Consider the following 18650-nt stretch of genomic DNA (forward strand, 5'->3'; position numbering starts at 1 on the left):
GACAAATTACCTGCCGACTGTCCACTTTAAAAATCGAAAGTGCCCTTGAGCATCAATTTTCCCAACCCCTAATCAGGTGTATATGATATGATTATGCTGACCCAGTGAATGTGTTTGATGATCTTTCACAGAAAAAAAATCCAACTCAACTGTGTCAATGTATCATGTATCAGTTTTGTTTCGTATCAACAACGCACCACGGTAGTGGTTCTCGGTTGCCATGGGGACGAGAGCCGCTTTTTTCGCCTGCGAACAGGAAGAGGCAGGGTCATCTTTCTATTTGTTTGTTTCCGTTAACCATCGCTCTTTAAACAATGGACATACCAGACACTATTCGAAGACGTTTGGAGGATTTTTCTCGTAATGTCTTTGTGGACCAGAGTCAGTCTCCCGCGAAAGAGCGCCACACGTCGTCAACACACGGTAACGTCAAAATGCAGCTAGCATAGCAGCGAGCTAGCATGACTAATGATTGGAATGTTGTTTCTTTGGAGCAAACCTGTCATTCCATATAGCTTTACTTATAGCCAACAACTACACGACTCACCTCTGTGTTTATTTTTTCCCCCAGACAGGCGCGTTCTGGCCAGTTTGCCTCTCCAGATGTCTCTGTTCTTTAACATGTGGTTCTTCCCCCTGTGGTGGATCAGTGCGATTGTCATGCTGCACCTCAAAGTACGAAAGAACATGTGGGATGGCTTGTGTTAACATAATGTCTCCAAAGAAAAGCGCAGTTAGCAATTGATCATCTCTTTTGGAGTGCACAAAGTCTAAAAAAATTCAAGAAATACCAAATTAAGAAGTCGGCGGGTGCAATGAGAATGTCTCAACATATAAGTTATTGTACATTTCTGCACTCTTAGTGAAAGTGTAATTTGTCTGTGTTCATGTGGGCAGTGGCAATTAGTTGTTAATGAACTTTAGGTCAGTCCATAGTGTTGCGTTGAACACATTGAACCTTTACAACACGTTTTAAACATTATTGTAAACATAAGGGTACAAAAATAATCTTAGATATGTGCTTGGTGGGAGGGTGGGGGTCATTTGACATTGAATGCCAAAGGGAGGCTGTATATCCGTTCAGTAATCCAAAACAAGCATTGCTGGTCACTCATGGTGTAATGCAGGGTTCCTCAATTAGTTCTCACTGAAGTCCAAATTGTGTCAAAGTTGTCAAGTCGCAGGCCAAACTGTCTGAGACTTTTTTGGTTTTTGTCATTGGACCGGCAAATCTTGTTTAATGTGCAGATGTTCTTGTTGCTGCTTATTAGAAGTAGTGTTGTTAGTAGTGGAATTTGTTGTCACAGCAGATATCGTATAGTAGTAGTTATAAAGCCTGTGTTGAGGGACAAAAAAGCAAACATTTGCACTGTTGAAAGAAAATAAGTCCAATATCAATTTACTTTTCAATGCCCCTTTTGAGTATTTTGATCAACAGAGTATGAACAGTTTGAGCAATAAAACAGAAAGACAGGAAGTGGTGCAGACCAGGAAGAAAGGGTATACTCAGATAAAGATAACTGATACATTTTCTACACAAAACTTGTCATACTCCAATATCAGGAACACTGATGATTAAATGTTAAATAGTAAACAGTTTACTCCACAGTAAAAACAAACAAACAAACAAATGAAGCCTTAAACATAAAAACATCAGAACAACGTACACACACATACACCCCTCCCGGCACACACACACTGTTGAATTCGCCTGTTTTTTTTGTTGTTGTTTTTGTTTTGTTTTGTTTTTAATAACCAATCAGTTTATTCCCCACTCTTTACCTTCACGAATCCTCACAGAGACATCAGCATTTTTCCGCCCTCACATTCGTTCAGTTTACATTGTCCACCAAAGATTGATTTACAAGGGAGGATGACACAAGAGATTCTCCGGGTATTCCCACCTTCTCCTAGATTCATGGACACAAAATTGTCCATGAATGTGAGTGTGAAGTTGTTTGTCTACATGGGCCCCGGATGGTTATTATTGGCGATGTAGTTTGTAGTGGAGGCATCCTGCTGTGAGTTCCCCCTCATGCATTTGAAAAATTAAGACAGTCTTTGAGTCTGACACAGCACAATACTGTGCTTGATTTGGATGAAGTATCTAAAAGTAAAAGAACTGCATCAAAAAAATTCTGTAACTATCTATAGTTGTTTGTTAACCACATTTCTTTTTTTTCCCCCACTAGTATTCTGCTTTGCCTGACTACTATAAGTTCATCCTTATGACCATCCTCATCCTGATGACTGTGATTGAGGCCATCAGACTTTATCTTGGCTATGTGGGGAATCTGCGCGAAAAGGTAGCACACCCAAAAAAAGAATTGCATTTTGGGGATCTGTCCAATACAATCAGAAAATGGACATTTACTTCAATGAGAAAAAGGTACCTAAAACAAATTTAATACTCTTTTCTGTTTGCGGAAGGTGGCAGAGTTGGCTGGATTTTGGCTGCTGAGCATTTTGCTGCAGTTGCCACAAATCCTCTTTCAGCTTTGCAACGAAGCCATTCTTGTACAGCCCCTGGAGAGAGCCATTCACATCATTTTGGCACTTTTCATCCTCACGCAGGTATGCTGCTTGATTTAATCATGGGACACCAGTACAGTACTTGGGTCAGCTCCATTTTTGTAAATGCGTTATTTGCATTCAAGTTACATGAGTAAACGACTTTTCTGTCTTGAATCTCCTAGGCTGTTGCGGGTTTTGTGGCTCTCCGGGACTTGGTCAGACACACAGAAAGTCAATTCCATCTTCGCCAGTTTGATTGAAACCGTTTTTCAATCACTTCACACACATCAGAACATATCAAAACACCTCAAACGTCTCCAAGTCTCTGTCAACACGATGTCACGTCTTGATTTTGTAAAATGTAAATAATGGATTTATCAAGAGAAAGCGTATTTATTTTTGTATTTTGTCAGGATATTACACACGTTTGTAATATGGTTTGTAAATAAAATATAAAAAATATGCAATTTCTGTATTATTTGTATACTGTTTGATATAGTGATCAGTGAATGTTATCTTCGCCCGTATTATCTCAATATTACACAAACTTTTTTGTATAATGTCAGTTGTAGACATTTAAGTCAAATTGTCAAGTTATGTTGGTATAGATTACAACACAGCATATAAAATGACATCAGCATCGGGGCAATCCTGTTAACTAGAAACTTTCAAATGTTCCTTCATGTCCATTCAAAGATGTTCCATTGACTGGCCAGAATGTCTGTAATCCCAACATCGTAGTATAAAGTACCACAGGTCGGGATGGTCTTGTGGCAACTGGCCTCTCTGGAGCAGTGCCTTTAGTGACCTAGTCTTCCTGAGTTAGGGGCCTGATATCCTCAGACATGACACTCACCTATGGTGCCACTGTGGAGGTGGACGGCTTCCCGACAGGGGGTAAAACAATCTTTGGTCTTTTGTCTTCTAAAGTTGAATTGCTGAGTCTGGGGAAAATGAAAAAAGATGCAAATGTTTTCTTAACCATGCAAGCTTGTAACACAGCGGCATTACAACATCCAAAAGCAGATACACTTAACCAATAAAAAGAAACACTTGCCTCCGTTCTCACACAAGCCATCACCCTAGCATGAGACTATGTAAAATGTCGGCATATCTTGTAAAACTTCAGCTCAGTGAGCATCTAAATCAATTAAAGACGTACTGTGCTGTGTCATAATAGGCGTTCTGGCAGACCGAGAGAGTTATGTATTTCACGGCCTCTGCGCGACAGACAGTTTGGTAGACTTAACTTAGACCAGGTAAAAGCACGTCTTAAGTTGTGGCCTATGTGGTGCCATGCAATTTTGGTGGATTTAGTTGAGGCGCAGGTAGGCAGATTCCATGCTCCGATGAGATGTATAGTAGATGTCATTTTAAGTCAAGTCAAGTCAACTGTATTTATAGAGCACTTTCAAACAGCCATCGCTGCATCCAAAGTGCTGTACATGGAGCAATTTAACATATCCAATAAACAGTAAAACAAATCGGTAATAAAGACGGTAGAAACACCAAACAGTAAAACCAAGAACAAATCTAAGTCATGCTGAGTCGAATGCCAAAGAATACAAGTGAGTTTTGAGGAGGGTTTTGAAGATGGGCAGCGAGGAGGCTTGCCGAATGTTCAGTGGGATGTCATTCCAGAGAGGGACCAGCAACAGATAAGGCTCGATCCCCTCTGAGCCTCAGTTTAGTTCTTGGTACTTCTAATAATGTCTGGTCCGCAGACATGAGGCGCCGGGCAGGTGTGTAGGGGCGGATGAGCTCAGAGAGGTAAGGTGGCGCGAGATTATTTAGAGATTTGAAAACAAATAAGAGGATCTTGAAAATAACTCTAAAATGTATGGGGAGCCAGTGAAGGGATGCCAGAGTAGGAGTTATGTGCTCCCTCTTACGAGTACCAGTCAAGAGGCGAGCAGCGGCATTCTGGACCAGCTGGAGGTGCTTAATGGAGGATTGGCTGACTCCAAAGTAAAGGGCATTGCAGTAATCGAGCCGTGATGTGACAAAGGCATGAATTACTGTCTCAAAGCATTCATGAGAGGAGAGGTTTTATTTTGGCCAGCTGTCTAAGGTGAAAGAAGCTGGATTTAACAACGGCACCAATTTGCCGATCAAGTTTGAAATCACCGTCCAGTTTAAGGCCCAAGTTTCAGACTGTTGACTTAAGATAAGGAGACAGGGGGCCCAAGTCTACAGGATGGGATGTACTAGGGCCACTGTGACCAAACAGTATCACCTCTGTCTTCTAGTTTATTATTAATCAATTAATGGTACGTGTAATGGGCTGTGAGTTCAGGTCAGTGATTGCCATTTCATCAAGTGTCTTTTGGCCAAGCAAAATACAATGAAAAAGAGAAGCTTGGTCAATAATTGAGAATTTAAAAAAAAAAAAAAAAAAGATGACACCAAGAATGACAGGAAGCTAATACAGCAATTCACAATGATTAAAAGAATGTTTTACCTATGTCCTTGCAAGTCTGGATACCTTAGTACAGGCACTAAAAAACGAGGGTGGGAAATAGGCTTCCTCTGACAGATTTCTGAGATGAGATTTCGACGGTTAATCTCTCGAAACGGTAGATGTTTCAGCAATCCAACTAAACAAAATACAAGAAAACAATGATCAAACATGTACCAGGTGGAACCACAATATTTAGCAGTATATTGTTATTAACCACAATATCTAGCAGTTGCCTTAATTACACATAGTGGTTCCACTTATATAATCCTTGGTTTGCACCGCTACAAACTTCAACCACAATTCCAATGCACCTGTCAATTATCCGAACCGCTTATTGTCACAATATACTCGGGCATTTTGGAGACTATCCCAGCGGCCTCTGGGCAACAACTCTGTTGATATTAAAGACCAACCTTCTGCAAAGGCCCCTTCCTCTCTCTCATCTTGCCATTTGGTGTTGGGTATGTCTGCAAGTACAGAGGACAGATCCTGGTGGACATAGTAACGGTTTGGCGTCATTGAAGAATTTCGGTCTCTGAAATGATCATGATCATCCCTGGTGCTTGACGGCAGGTGCCTGGTGGGAACAATGTCAAACATGGGACGACGGAGCCTGAAAAGAAAAGGTCATTCGTGACACTGATTGAACTGAGTGTCACAGTAATTGACAGTGCAAGTTTTACCTGTCAGATGTTGCAGTGACGGGTAACAGACCTAAAAGAGTGACAAGTTTAAAAATGTGGAACTTCTGCGTGTGTAAAACAAGCCATGAAGGATGCACCACTCACGAGACACGCATTGCTGCTGCTGATGACGATGAGGATGCTGCTGCGGTTGCTGCTGCTGATGATGGTGTTTATGGTGCTGCTCCTCAGGATGATGATGATGGTGATGATAACTATGATGTTGATGATGATAATGCTGTTGCTGCTGATGGTAATGTTGCTGCTGCTGAAAGTTATGTTGCTGTAGATGATGATGACGAATCTGCTGCAGTTGTTGCTGGACCGGGTACAAGAACCTTGGAGGACGTCGAAGGAGAGCACTCAAGTGCAGCAGCTTTGATGAGTATCTCCACTGTGCTAGGTCTCTTTCTTGGTCTGCTTTAAGCAAATGTCAAGACACACAAACACACAATTATGACATAATCCATTCCAATACCTGCGATTGGCTGGGAACCAGCTCAAGATGTATCCCGCCTAATGCCCGAAGACGGCTGGAATAGACTCCAGCATGCCCGTGACCCTCGTGACGATTAACGGATTAGAAAATGGATGGATGGATGCACATTCCAATGCATATTTATGGCTTACATTCCTTTTGTCTATTTCTGAGTCTATGCAATGCAATGGTGGTGCCCAATTCGTGCTCATTACATACAAGCTATGTTCAAAACGCACCTATTTGAGGTGAAATGGCTGCAAAAGGGTTGATGTTTGAAGATGCTCTTTTCTTGCGACGTGCCTCTGCTTCTGCTTCCCTTTCTTCTCGGCAATTCGCCTAGAACAGCACAGTGGAACACTTCGATTCAACTTTCATCAAAAAATACATTCAAAATAACCGAATGTTTACACTTATCAGATGCTAGTACAGTGGTAGCTTGACTTATGAGCGCAACCGATGGGTTTTTAAAGTTTCAAGTCCTCGCTTCGTCGATTTTTTTCCTCTGTGTGTGCAACTCACAAGTGGCAGAGAACGCCAAGGCCAAAACATCCACGCAGCTTCTCAGCTCTCACTCACAATTTGAAATGCAAGTAAAGTGAGTGGCCAGCTCAGTCACAAAGGTATGTACTGTTTTTTTTTCTTCTATATAGTCAAAATATCAACCATAACTTAGTATTTAACAAAATTCTGTGCAAACCTACGCGTGAGTTATTTGCATTACCTTTAAGAGACATGGCTAAAAAGTAAATACAGTAGTAGGACAGGTACAGGGTGTGATCTACACATTTTTATTGTTAATCTGGTTAAAGGTGGACTTTGGAGAGCTGTACATTAACTGCCTTGAATAGGAAGCATCTTCAGCAAGGTGAAATAAAGGGAGTACGGGGCCATGTATAGCTATGGTTTTATTTAAGATGAGTCAAAACTGAAGTTGAGACAGAATCTAAATTTAAAGCGAATTGATTTACAGTTAAGATGTTGGTAAATTGTATTCTACACTAGTGATGAACTACATTACCTTGAGAGGTTCAAAGCCTTGCCAAAGGGTCACATGACTGATCCCCAGATAACCAGTATTTGCTGCAGGAATCACACTTTTCCGGTCTTTAACCTTGACAAGCAAAGGGTTGGTATGATTCAATATCAAGAAAAGTAATGGGATTTCCATTCAATACCTTATATCATACTTTATATTATATTGTGGAGATGTGCTAACTGACAAGGAGAAGGAAAGTTGTGTCTCTTTTACTTTCACACAAAACTTGACTGTTGACACTGCGAGCGTCAAGGTACAGTACTCTTTCAACCCTTTTATGTCACTCATCCATTTGAACCCAGATTCATGTCAACTCCCTCCCCTCCCTGAAAGTTACGGGTTTCTGGTCAATATCTCTCTCTTATGCGTCATCATACAAGATGCTTAAACTGGAGGTTTTTCAGGTGGCTCTCGACATCTGCCACGGCCACCAAGATGTAGTCCAAGTTGACAACGACGAGAGCAGCACCAAGTCCATAAGGCACCAAAACATCAGTGCTGCCCTCTTGAGGCCAAAAGGGATCCACAGGAATCCGAAAGGCCAAGGGGTGCGATCGCTATCTTGGGCATACTAGAACAAAGCATGTGGGTGTGCTTTTCAAGACAACATGGTACCTGTACACCAGTTCCACCTTGGGAAAGATGGATGGCCCCTGCCAGGTCTGTAGAGAAGTCCTGTATGTGTGGCATGGGATGTCAGCCGTGAGTCGTGCTATTGCTGAGGTGACGGAAATCGCCAACCTTGGTCACCATGTGCAAGGGGGAGGCTCGTGGGCTGTTTGAGCAGCAGACGATGACCAGGGGTTCCGTGGTGGTGAACTCCTCCTTGCCGACCATAACCTTAGCTGAGTCAAGGCGATGAGAGGCGGCCTGCAGTCGTGATGTGGTGCTCTACACTGTGCTTAGCCTCGGCTGTCGGGAATGTGGGCTTGATGAGGTCAGGAAATTTGGCAAGCAGGCGATGATATGGATCACTGGTAGTAAGCGTGTTTGACAGGCAGAGCGCACCAACCTCTCCAAGCATGTGTATGTAGCATCAATAAAGCAGCAGTTCATAACATCCACAAGCAAATCAAAGGCACAGATAGTCAAACAGTGGCGTAGAATCAAAGGCCCAGCTGATGTGGTGTCCACAAAAACACTTCCATCTACTCGGTCCCGTAGGTACGTATGGGCATGGTATTAGCGGGGTTCATCCGGGGACCGTGTCTGCCCGTCATGGTGTCTGCTGGCTGTGCTGAGCATGGGATTTTATCAGATGACGTCAGCCGGATATGGAGTCGGTAACAACAGCTTGCAGCCCTGGCCAGCATTCTTAGCTGCTAATGAGCACTGGACCTGGCATTTCCCTCACCCCCAGGCAACTGCAGGTTTTGCGACACTGCTTGGTCTTGGCTTGGTCTTCCTTTGTAGGAACACAACCCGTTGTCACATTAACAGCGGGCCGTCACTGCATCTGCAATGTCTATAGTGTCCTATAGGTGAAAAAGGATGACAGAGCAAGCAAGGCCAGTAACGCTCGCATCATTTCAGGTGGTTTACAGTCGTTGAGGCCGTTGAGGGACTGCAGTCAGTCCGCCTTCTCTGATTTAGACAGATCAAAGACACTCAAAAGGAACCCCTTGAATGCATCATCCTTGTCAACATCTGGCGGAGGCTCCAGCAGAGCCGTTGCTCTGGCTATTGAGGCCACAAACGCTGCCACCACATGTCAGTATCTTCTACCATCCTGTGTTACTCTTCTCAGCTGAAACTGAGCTTCGCTGTGCTAAAACCACAGCGAGAGGTTGTATTGCTAAAAGTCGGGCAACTTGACTGCTGGGGCGTAGATGACATATGTCATTATTGATTACATTACTGCCAGCAATTGTGTAGATGCAGTGAATGACGAGACAAGGAGATGAAGGCTAGTCATGTCTCTGTTACTCTCCACACAAAACTGATTGATACACAGGAAGCTGCAAGCTACTCTCTTTCAACGCTCTCAAGTCTGTCGCCCTTTGATCCCAGAAACATGTCAACTCCCTCTCCTCCCGTAAAGGTGCACGTTCCTGGTGAATGTCTCTCCGCTCTCTCCACAATATATTCCTTATGTCATACCTGCCATTTTCTCCTGTGTCTTCTAAGTGGCCTGTCTTGGATGCTCTCTTTTTGTTCATTGTCAATCGCATGCGGAAAATCAGGTTCCTGCAAAGGTCCAAGAATCCAAATGTTTGACATTTACCAATTATTGCACAATAAATGTCGTGCTGTCTTACAATATGGCGAGTGATGCTTTGCAGAACTTCAGGTTGCATCCTACTTTTCAGCCTGTCTCTTTCTTTGCGTGTCATTTTCTTCTTATTCTTCACTGGAGATTGCTTTGGAGGAGATGAACAGTAGATAAACACACCATATATTTTTTTTTTTATACTTCATCTAAATCTGATTAGAATCTGACAAAAAAGTGCTTTTGTAGAAACATTTCTCAATGGGAGAAGATCGTCATCATATGTACCTCTGCATGCACAATTTGCGGCTGTGTGAGCAAATGCAATGGAAGCCCATCAGAATCAGAACTATCAGAACCACTGGTGCTGCAAAAGCAGAAAAGAAACCGTCACTTTCAAGACTAATTTAATCACACATGACAATCACAGTATGCAGTCTCCAATTATTGTTAGGAATGATTACCATCCATCAGGTTCCCCTAACCCTACACGACGTGACTCGGAATATTCAACATATCGGTATACGGATATAATGTACTCACATAAATATATACAATAAAGTGTAACATTTAGCTTTGCTTGACTTTTTGATGGATGGATCATTTTTGAAACCAAAGATTTTTTTTGTGTGTGCACATTTGCACTTAATGACCCCCCATTTGTGGGTGTATCTTATTTTATTTAGTATGCAAAGAAATTCTTGGGAAATTCAAGATTTTCACACAAATCTTTTGGAGTGCATTCATTTATGTTACATATGCTTTGTATATTGATAGATCGCAACAAAATATAATATTGTATTACCCAGATTCCAAATCAAAGACAGAAAAGTTGGTGTCCAATTCTTTGCCCAGTTCTCGGACTTCATCTCTCAACAGATTTGTCAGTTCTTTTAGACAATAGGTCACCTGGAGCGGCATATTTAAACCATTAAATCAGATGCATGTGTTCCGGGTCAATTTCATCTTGATAAGATGTTCACCGTTTTCTTACCTTCGCCGGATCTGGATCAAAATAGTCAAGTAAGGTGTCACAAAAGTAAAAGCCCAAGGACTTAAGGTCTTGAATGGTGAAATGTGTTCCCTTCCGATCACCTGATGAAAAGTCATACTTGAAACACATCATAAAAGCACACACATAAAGCAACACATTCAGAAGGTGTACACCAACCCAGTGTGGAACCTCCAAAAGTGGCCTCCATGGTGTAACTGTTTTTGATACCAAGTCTCCACATGGCGACTCGCCCGGTTCCCTCTTTGCTTTTCTGCACCTGGAATTTACAGCTTTGGAAGGAGAACTGTGGGAAAAGAGGGTGCGGGTATTTGTGATTGGAATTATGAGCATGTACAGATCAAAGGAATAGCATTTCTGTGACAAATAATACCTTGTTTCTGATATTCTTGCTCAACATTAGAGGGAAAACTCTCTCCTGAAGCTTTGGAAAATCATCATCTTGGTTATTACAACCGTACATAAAGACATTGTTTTTACGGTTGTGGCCATGGAAGTCACAGTAGAGAACTACATCTGTCTGCTTCAACAGTCTGAGGAATAAAGACATGAACATTAACCTCTGAGTTTTTTCTTGATGGGTTTTCACTCAAAGTAAAATAGACAAAGATAGCATGCAATTCGTGAATTAGACCTAGTTTATGGAGCGAAAAGAGTTATATTACAACACAATAGACAACAGTAGATCAACAAATGTATCCTTCTTCTGCCATTAATCTGCCATTAGAGCCATTTTATGTTTTGAGAAAATCCCCACCTGACTGAGAGTCCCAATATCAATGCAGACTAACACATTGCAACTGGGTTGATTACAGACAAAAACAACATGCTCTGTTATTTACACTGTCTCTGAAATCTGTTGTATAACTTGTAACCAATATTAAGGGAGCTGGAACCTCTCTCGGGTGACTTGGGGCAAAAGTCTGATTACAACCGGTACTATTTGCCACCCAGGTAAGCACAGGGCACGTAAAACAGACAACCATTCACACTGGCACATGTACACTGATGCTGAGTGGGGTCTAAATCCATGCTGCCTGCACGGAAGTCAGGCGAGTGGGCCACTGCACCATCAGTGAGTTTTTAAGAGTGACCATAGAAAAAATAAATAAAAATAAAAATACTAAAAGACACCCAATAAAAAAACGCTCACTTTTCAACCATGTTCCGGGTGTGCCACACACATGGAAAGGAATCCCTGAGCGTTGTCTTGTAATTCCTGTTGAGGTCCCTGCCTGCCAGAGAGCAGCGGTAATTGCCAACCACCACACCGTCTGGGTTCAGCATTGGCACCACCTGAAGCATACGATGGAGGAAAAAGTCTTTTCAAAGGCATGGCAAGAAGCACTGATATAAACTGTTGGGCTCCTGGTGAAGTCATAAAAAATACAACAGCAAATAGGATTAAGAGCACCAACTGCTCAATTTAGTGGTTCATGTCACCGATTTTTGGAAACATTTACAACCAGATGTTAGCTTTTAAACTTTCCCACCTTAAAAACAAAAGTGTCTCGCAGAAGTTGTGCATCATCTGAGTTCCCCAGCAGGAAGTCCAGGAAGCCCTCCATCAACCAGGATGCATTGGTTTCTCCTGGGTGTACTCTGGCCGTGACCACCACAGCTTTCTTGGCTTTGCCCTCTTCTTCATTTTCGCCAGCCCGCGATGTTACTGTTAGCACGTAGACCGCGTTTCCAGCTAGACTGTGACACAGGACGCGTACTTTGCAGTATGACACCACTGCTGGGTTGGATGAAATGTGCCTGAGATAGCGCTGTAGGTGTGAATAGGTATAGGGATAGCAGTGGGCAAGGTAGCAGGTGTCGGATTCATACGGAAACTGGAGAGTCCATGTGAGGGAGTACAGGGTCCTTGGCTCATTGGTATCCTTTGCATTCTGAATTGGGACAGACATGAAGCTCTATGAGACATCCCATTAGTGTTGAGCCCAGCTAACATTTGATGCATACATCTATATAATAGACCACATAGCCTGAATAATGTTGCGGGTGAGCCGTAGTGTGTGTGTGTGTGTGTGTGTGTGTGTGTGTGTGTGCGTGTGCGTGTGAGTGTGTATACAAGTGTATACAGTGATCTCTCACTTATCGCGGTTAATGGGGACCAGAACCCCCCATGAAAGAGGAAAATCTGCGAAGTAGGTACACCCCCTGTACGGTACATGTACATGTGTATGAGTATACAGTAATCCCTCGTTTATCGCGGTTAATGGGGACCAAAACCACCCGCGCTAAACGAAAATCCGCGAAGTAGCGTCCAATTAACATAAACAGGTAAAAAAAAATAAAAAAATTTTAATTTAAAGTCCGCAAACGGTCTGCGAGAAGCTGCAAAACAACAGCGAGTCACATAGAGCAACATATACAGTACTGTACTCTACTGTATATGTAAAAAAAATAATAAAAAATTTAATGTTTGAAAAAATCCGCGATGCACTGAACTCGCGATAAACGAACCGCGAAGTAGCAGGGATCACTGTATATAATATTTATAAGGCCAAATTTAATGGTATACATGCATGTAGAAGTAAATGTTTGTCGTAATAAACATTACTTAATGCTATATCCTAATATAATCAGTATATACAGTACATGTATAAGATGTATAAATTAGGTTAGGTTAGTGTATAAATAACAAAATACAGTAAACAATACAATACATGCTGATTTATATAGCGCTTTCACAACAGCGACAGCTGTAACAAAGCGCTTCACAAAACAGTTAACATAAAGTAAAATAATAAACACAACACATAACATAAAACACGGACAGTCGTGCAGTCCTAACCACTTTTCCGTCACACGCTTTGAACATATACATGTAGTACTGTATATGTTGCTCTATGTGACTCACTGTTGTTTTGCTGACTTTCGCTGTCTCTCGCGGACCTTTTGCGGCATTTTCGCTTTTTTTTTTTTTAATGAATATTTTTGAAAAATCCGTGATGCACTGAAACCGCAATAAGTGAACCGCAGAGTAGCGCGAGATCACTGTAGTTTTAAAATTTTGACTGGAACATTAAAAGGGCAATGCATCCTTATTTATATAGCGCTTTCTCATATTCTTTTAAGCTTTGGCACACTGCTCAAAACCTTGTTGATACTGTAGTGCGGGAATGGGCAACTTAAACGCTGGAGAGAGCCAAAACCTTTCATCAGTGCTACTGACGAGGACACTAGGACCATGCAGAGCTGGGCGATATGACAATATGTTTCAGGACGACGACAGAAATAAGTTGACAAAGAATGTGTCTATCGTTATTTGTCATCAGCATCAAACTGCCTGTTAGAAGATTGATTTGATGGCCCGTGGGCCGCTAGTTGCCCATCCCTGCTGTAGTTTACCGTCCACTTGTTTGCCACTCTATTCGGATGCCAAACTGCATTCCACTTCGTGTACCATGTCGGATACAATCTAGATCTTGATTCCAACACATCTGCTATTACACTGTGTATACATCTCTTCTGCTATCAGTTTTACCAAAGGTAAATTATCACATTTTACCATAGCTCAAAACCAGTGTAACCATGTGAGGATGATTATAAATGTGATCATTACTGAACTTAACTCAACGTACCTGACTGCGGTAGTATGTGATGTTGGAGCCGATACGTTTCCAACCAACAGCACTCTCCTTAGCAGCTCTCTCGGAGTAGAACAAAGGCTTCATGCCCTGGGAGTAGAGGCTGCGGCGCTTCATCATGTTGACTATAGTAAGGCGATAGTTCACCCCAGCCTTCATGTTCCTGACTCTGAAGTAAAACCACTGCGTATGCTTGCTGGTGTACAAATCTGTGCGCAGGGTGAGTTCATAATCATGGGGACCCCTGAGCAAGAGACGACACATTGATTTGGGTAACCACAAACTAAAAATGATGACCAGAGACTCACACTTGCACAGCTTTCTGAAGGTTTCCACTCTCAAATCGGGATTCAAACTCAAGTGAGAGGTCTGTCTGGTTGACGTCATTAGAAGATGAGGTGCTGTTCACAGAAACACGGGATCCTCCAACACGAGAGCATGTGAAGTAGGGACATTTATCGGCTTCAAAAGAATGAGAAACAAAAGACATCAGAATCTGTTTTTCAAAAATATTCTTATCAAACTAATCTTTTATTGTCGGTATTTAAAGCGGCTCTGACAGATCAGCTGTCACCTTCGTTTTACTTCAGTTAGATGTAGAACCATGACAGCAATCTAATCTTTCATGCATGCTTAACTCATTCACTCCCAAAGACGTTTTTAAATGTCTTTTCAGACTTGGTCTAGAATTGGCTGGTACTGAATGAGTTTAATGTCAGTATGCCCCTATTTTTTGTTATATTTTATTCCCTCACTGAACTCTTATTTTTACTGTGCGTCATAACTATATTTGATTGAGTTTCTATCGCATTTCCGCCAGGTATCAATAAAGTATTCTGATAAACCACTTGTTTTTGTCCAAATTAGTAATTAACATGGCAGAATGAAACCCCACATTCATTTCATATGTTTCTGGTCTGCATTGACACACACCAGACACTTCATTGGGCACATCTGCCCAATTAACAACAATGCAGGTGCATCAAAAGACGCTGGCTTTACAATATTTTAGTCATTTTGACTGAGGTATTATCTGAACAATGTATGATGTTGAGATTTATTAAATACCAAGATCTGCTTTTAGTATTTTATTGGGCTTATTTATCTCCATACATTGTGCTTACAAATGATGAAAATAGCCTCACATGATTGATTAATATCTCGAAACATGTTAAAAGCATTATGTCCTTGATGAAGATGTACTTAATAATAATAATAAGATAAGAAAACTTTTATTAGTCTCGCAATGGAGAAATTCCCAATTCACAGCAGCAAAGTTATGAAAGGAAGTAAACAACAAAATATAGGAGCTGCTGGAAAGGCAGCCACTCTCGCGGCGCCATTTTGAAGTCAAAATAACAAAAATAACACAACACAACACATAGGACACAGACAGTCGTGCAATCTTCACCACTTTTCTGCATACACTTTGTTGTCTGAAGCAGTTATAGATGAAAGAGGAGAGGATCAAAGTGTCCTTTCACCATAATAACGTACATTTTTAAACCTGACAACTACTTCTTGGGTACTGATTGATGGCTATCAGTTTGACATTTTTGAAATAAATTAGCTCAAATTATGTTACTATTAAATAATGATTCTCATGTAAGTGACTGATCATGTTAATGTTTTTTTAACAATAATTAGGAAACAGATAAATATCAATATGCAATACTTTAATTTTATACTGTAAATCTCTGCCAGTGTTTATATTATCAAATGATAATTTCTACAACATTCCTAGAAAAATCATTAATGTCCCATCACTAGTAAACAACTTTTAGAACAGACTTGTGGGCTATTCATGAGGCACTTGGCGGCTACCTGGTGCCCACGAGCACCACGTGCTGGTGACCCCTGCTGAACAATAATGTTGACTTATAAATTTACCCTCGTCAATGCAATAGACAACTTGTCTGCTCTCCTCCCCAGGTGGAAAGGGTGTCTTCTCATGGCCACTTGCATAGTAGAAAGGTTCAGGCTTTGGAGGCTCCCATTCTATGATACAGAAAGGCAGTGCATGTGAATATTAAAGTGGTGATCATCAGACTTCTGACGGACTTTTCGGGGTATTAAATCATAAATGTCACAATGAGAATTGTCGCATTACCTATGTGATGAATTGCGTTACTGATGACCTCACACTCTACTGGCCAACGTGGGCAGGAGATAGATGGGAACTGAACCAGGTCCAGTGGTGCTCGAAGACTGAAAACTGGGCGTCCACCATCAAACTCTACGCGCAGCTGCCTGGTTCGCAGTGTCTGACTAATCGATACTGAGGAAGCACAGAAATCATTTTTTCCCCACCCCCGAGCTCTGATTCTTGTTTCTTTCTTGTTTAAGTAGAGCATGGGGATATGCATTTCTCATTCAGGCTGTCCATTACCTTAGCTTCACAAAACAAGTTTGCTCATTTGACTGCAGATTAAGCTGAGTGGGACTGGATATATCAGCGCCAAAGGAGCACATTTATTTAATAAATAATGCTCAAGCATTGAGCTTGAGGGCCACCTTAGAAATGTTTAAACCGATCAAGGGAACTCTGAAAACCATCAAAATAAATCTCTACATCAGGGACAGTAAACACACAGGAAAAACAGCTTACACTGCTTCTTCTCAGCTACATCCTCCTTTTCGTCCTCTTTGTTGGAGTCATTGGTGTCAGATTTGTCTAACTGGTAGGTGGTCCACCAATTTCTGATCACAGGGCGGGCCATGACTGATGTTTTCACTGCCTAAATGGCAAAAAGAAAAGAATGCTTTTGAGTACCAGGTGTTATAAACTGCTCGAGAGGCATTTACTTGATATGTTTATAATTGTGGCATTAGTTTGGGGTGGTGCAGAACTATACTGCAGACCTGCATCACATTAGTGAGGTTTTGTTGTAGTATTTAAGCTCATGAGAAAAGGCTAAAACATTATAGATATAAAATATTGAAGATACATAGAATTGCAACAAAAATGTTTCACGCTGGGCAGCACGGTGTTCAACTGGTTAGCACATCTGCCTCACAGTGTAGAGGTGCAAGGTTTGATTCCGGTGCTGTCCTTCCTGTGTGGAGTTTGCATGTTTTCCCCGTGCCTGTGCGAGTTTTCTCCAGTTACTGCGGTTTCCTCCCACATTCCAAAAACATTCAGGGTAACTTGATTGAACACTCTAAATTGTCTCCATAGGTGTGATTGTGAGGGCAAATGATTGTGGGTGCTTACTGCCCGAAAACAGCTGGGATAGGCTCCAGTACGCCCGCGACCCTTGCAAGGATAAGCGCATCAGATGGATGGATATTGCATGCTCACACAGGTATTGTGAGAATGCATATCTACTGACATGTCTAAAAATGACTTTTTACGCAAGATAATGTTAAGCTCGTGTTCACAGAAAGCAGTTAAGCGCCAACTGTGGCACTGCTGCACTTACTAAACTCTGTGGCAGATCTCATCCCCATGATGTTCACTTCCCCTTGGTGGCATATTTGTGTAAGTGAGGATGAATATATGTTGTGATTTCTTTCTTCAGCTTTTAGCCTGGTAACAGCATGTCTTTGTTGTCCTCTTTCTCTTCCGTTCCTATGTCTCTGAGTGGAGAACATTCAGATTAATAGATATAAAATACTTACACTGTTGACAAAATAGTCACATTAACAGTGTTTTTAAAATTAAAGAACAGAAAATAATAGCTGTAGTTTTTTTTTACAATATACATTGTGACTGACAGAGGGAATGATGCAGCAATGATGTCACACTATTTACATTTTGTACATATAAATATTTCAAAGCAATTACTTAAGTGGCCAATCAGATTGGGCTGATGTCATTCACTGTGCTGCTTGAATTGAAGACGTTCATTTCCCCTGCATCATACGAGCAGAGCTCGACACCACTGCCAACTACAACCACAACCATAACCATATTATTGAATTATTTCCTCTCCTAAACTGTTTATCAGAAGTGCACGCAATTATATAATCTAAAATCAGAATAGTTCATCCAGCTCTACTATTACCAGTGTGCAAGTGTACCCAAAACTGCGGCAGGTGATTGTAGGAAAACGGCCAACAAACTCACACGTAAAGTGACGGTAGGATCCCTTTCAGGCATCTTCGACGTTCTGACTGTAAATTTAGATACAGTATATAGAATCATTTTAAATGAATATGTAACACAAATATGACCAAAAGAAGCAGCCGATGATCACTCGTTGGTTTTACCATTCGAAAATAAAGATTTTAGAGAGATGAATGTGCTTTGTTGCCCGTTAGTTGCGGCTGCCAATTTAGTACAGTATTTAATCACATTTTTGACTCATGACGACTTACCTCGTTTAACGGTGCTTTTCGGTCCCAGCGCCTCAAGAGAACCCCCACCCCCCCAACAATCATCGAGCAACAAGAGGTTACCAAGCAACCAACCGATGGGCCAAACAAGCTCTGTGACACTGCCACCTCTTTCTGTTAGGGAACCTACAAATTCGATAAAAGCGCTTGGGTCCCATTCATAGGAGTTCGTTTTAAGTTAAATTAACAATTGTGCATGCGACTGTAGTAGTCTAAATGGTGGGTAAATGATTCAATTAATCTTACTCTACGAGACTTTATTTTTTGTATTTATATGATTTTCTTTTAATTCAACATGTATATATTTGTGCCTTATG

The 18650-nt window shown here is 41.5% G+C and overlaps 2 protein-coding genes across 2 annotated transcripts; one reads left to right on the forward strand and one right to left on the reverse strand.

Moving 5' to 3' along the window:
- Positions 1 to 243: 243 nt before the first annotated feature.
- tmem17 (transmembrane protein 17) lies at positions 244 to 2976 on the forward strand. Its single transcript, XM_086110275.1, has 5 exons — positions 244 to 423; positions 572 to 675; positions 2193 to 2306; positions 2431 to 2574; positions 2697 to 2976. The coding sequence occupies exons 1-5, from the start codon at positions 315 to 317 to the stop codon at positions 2772 to 2774; spliced, it is 549 nt and encodes a 182-aa protein (XP_085966401.1). The 5' UTR covers positions 244 to 314; the 3' UTR covers positions 2775 to 2976.
- Positions 2977 to 3366: 390 nt separating this feature from the next.
- agbl2 (AGBL carboxypeptidase 2) lies at positions 3367 to 17506 on the reverse strand. Its single transcript, XM_086110274.1, is given in 23 exon segments — positions 3367 to 3382; positions 3384 to 3458; positions 4976 to 5111; positions 5389 to 5588; positions 5659 to 5689; positions 5764 to 6075; positions 6376 to 6475; positions 7158 to 7250; positions 9276 to 9362; positions 9434 to 9535; positions 9673 to 9751; positions 10190 to 10293; positions 10379 to 10479; positions 10556 to 10682; positions 10770 to 10929; positions 11550 to 11692; positions 11890 to 12291; positions 13990 to 14239; positions 14304 to 14457; positions 15886 to 15993; positions 16106 to 16273; positions 16604 to 16733; positions 17418 to 17506. Coding segments are annotated over 22 exon segments (3060 nt in total). The 5' UTR covers positions 16716 to 16733; positions 17418 to 17506.
- Between the last annotated feature and the right edge of the window lie 1144 nt (positions 17507 to 18650).

Source organism: Hippocampus guttulatus, chromosome 4, assembly GCF_054856545.1.
Source record: "Hippocampus guttulatus isolate MCC_2025c chromosome 4, RoL_Hgut_1.0, whole genome shotgun sequence".
Classification (NCBI taxonomy): Eukaryota; Metazoa; Chordata; class Actinopteri; order Syngnathiformes; family Syngnathidae; genus Hippocampus; species Hippocampus guttulatus.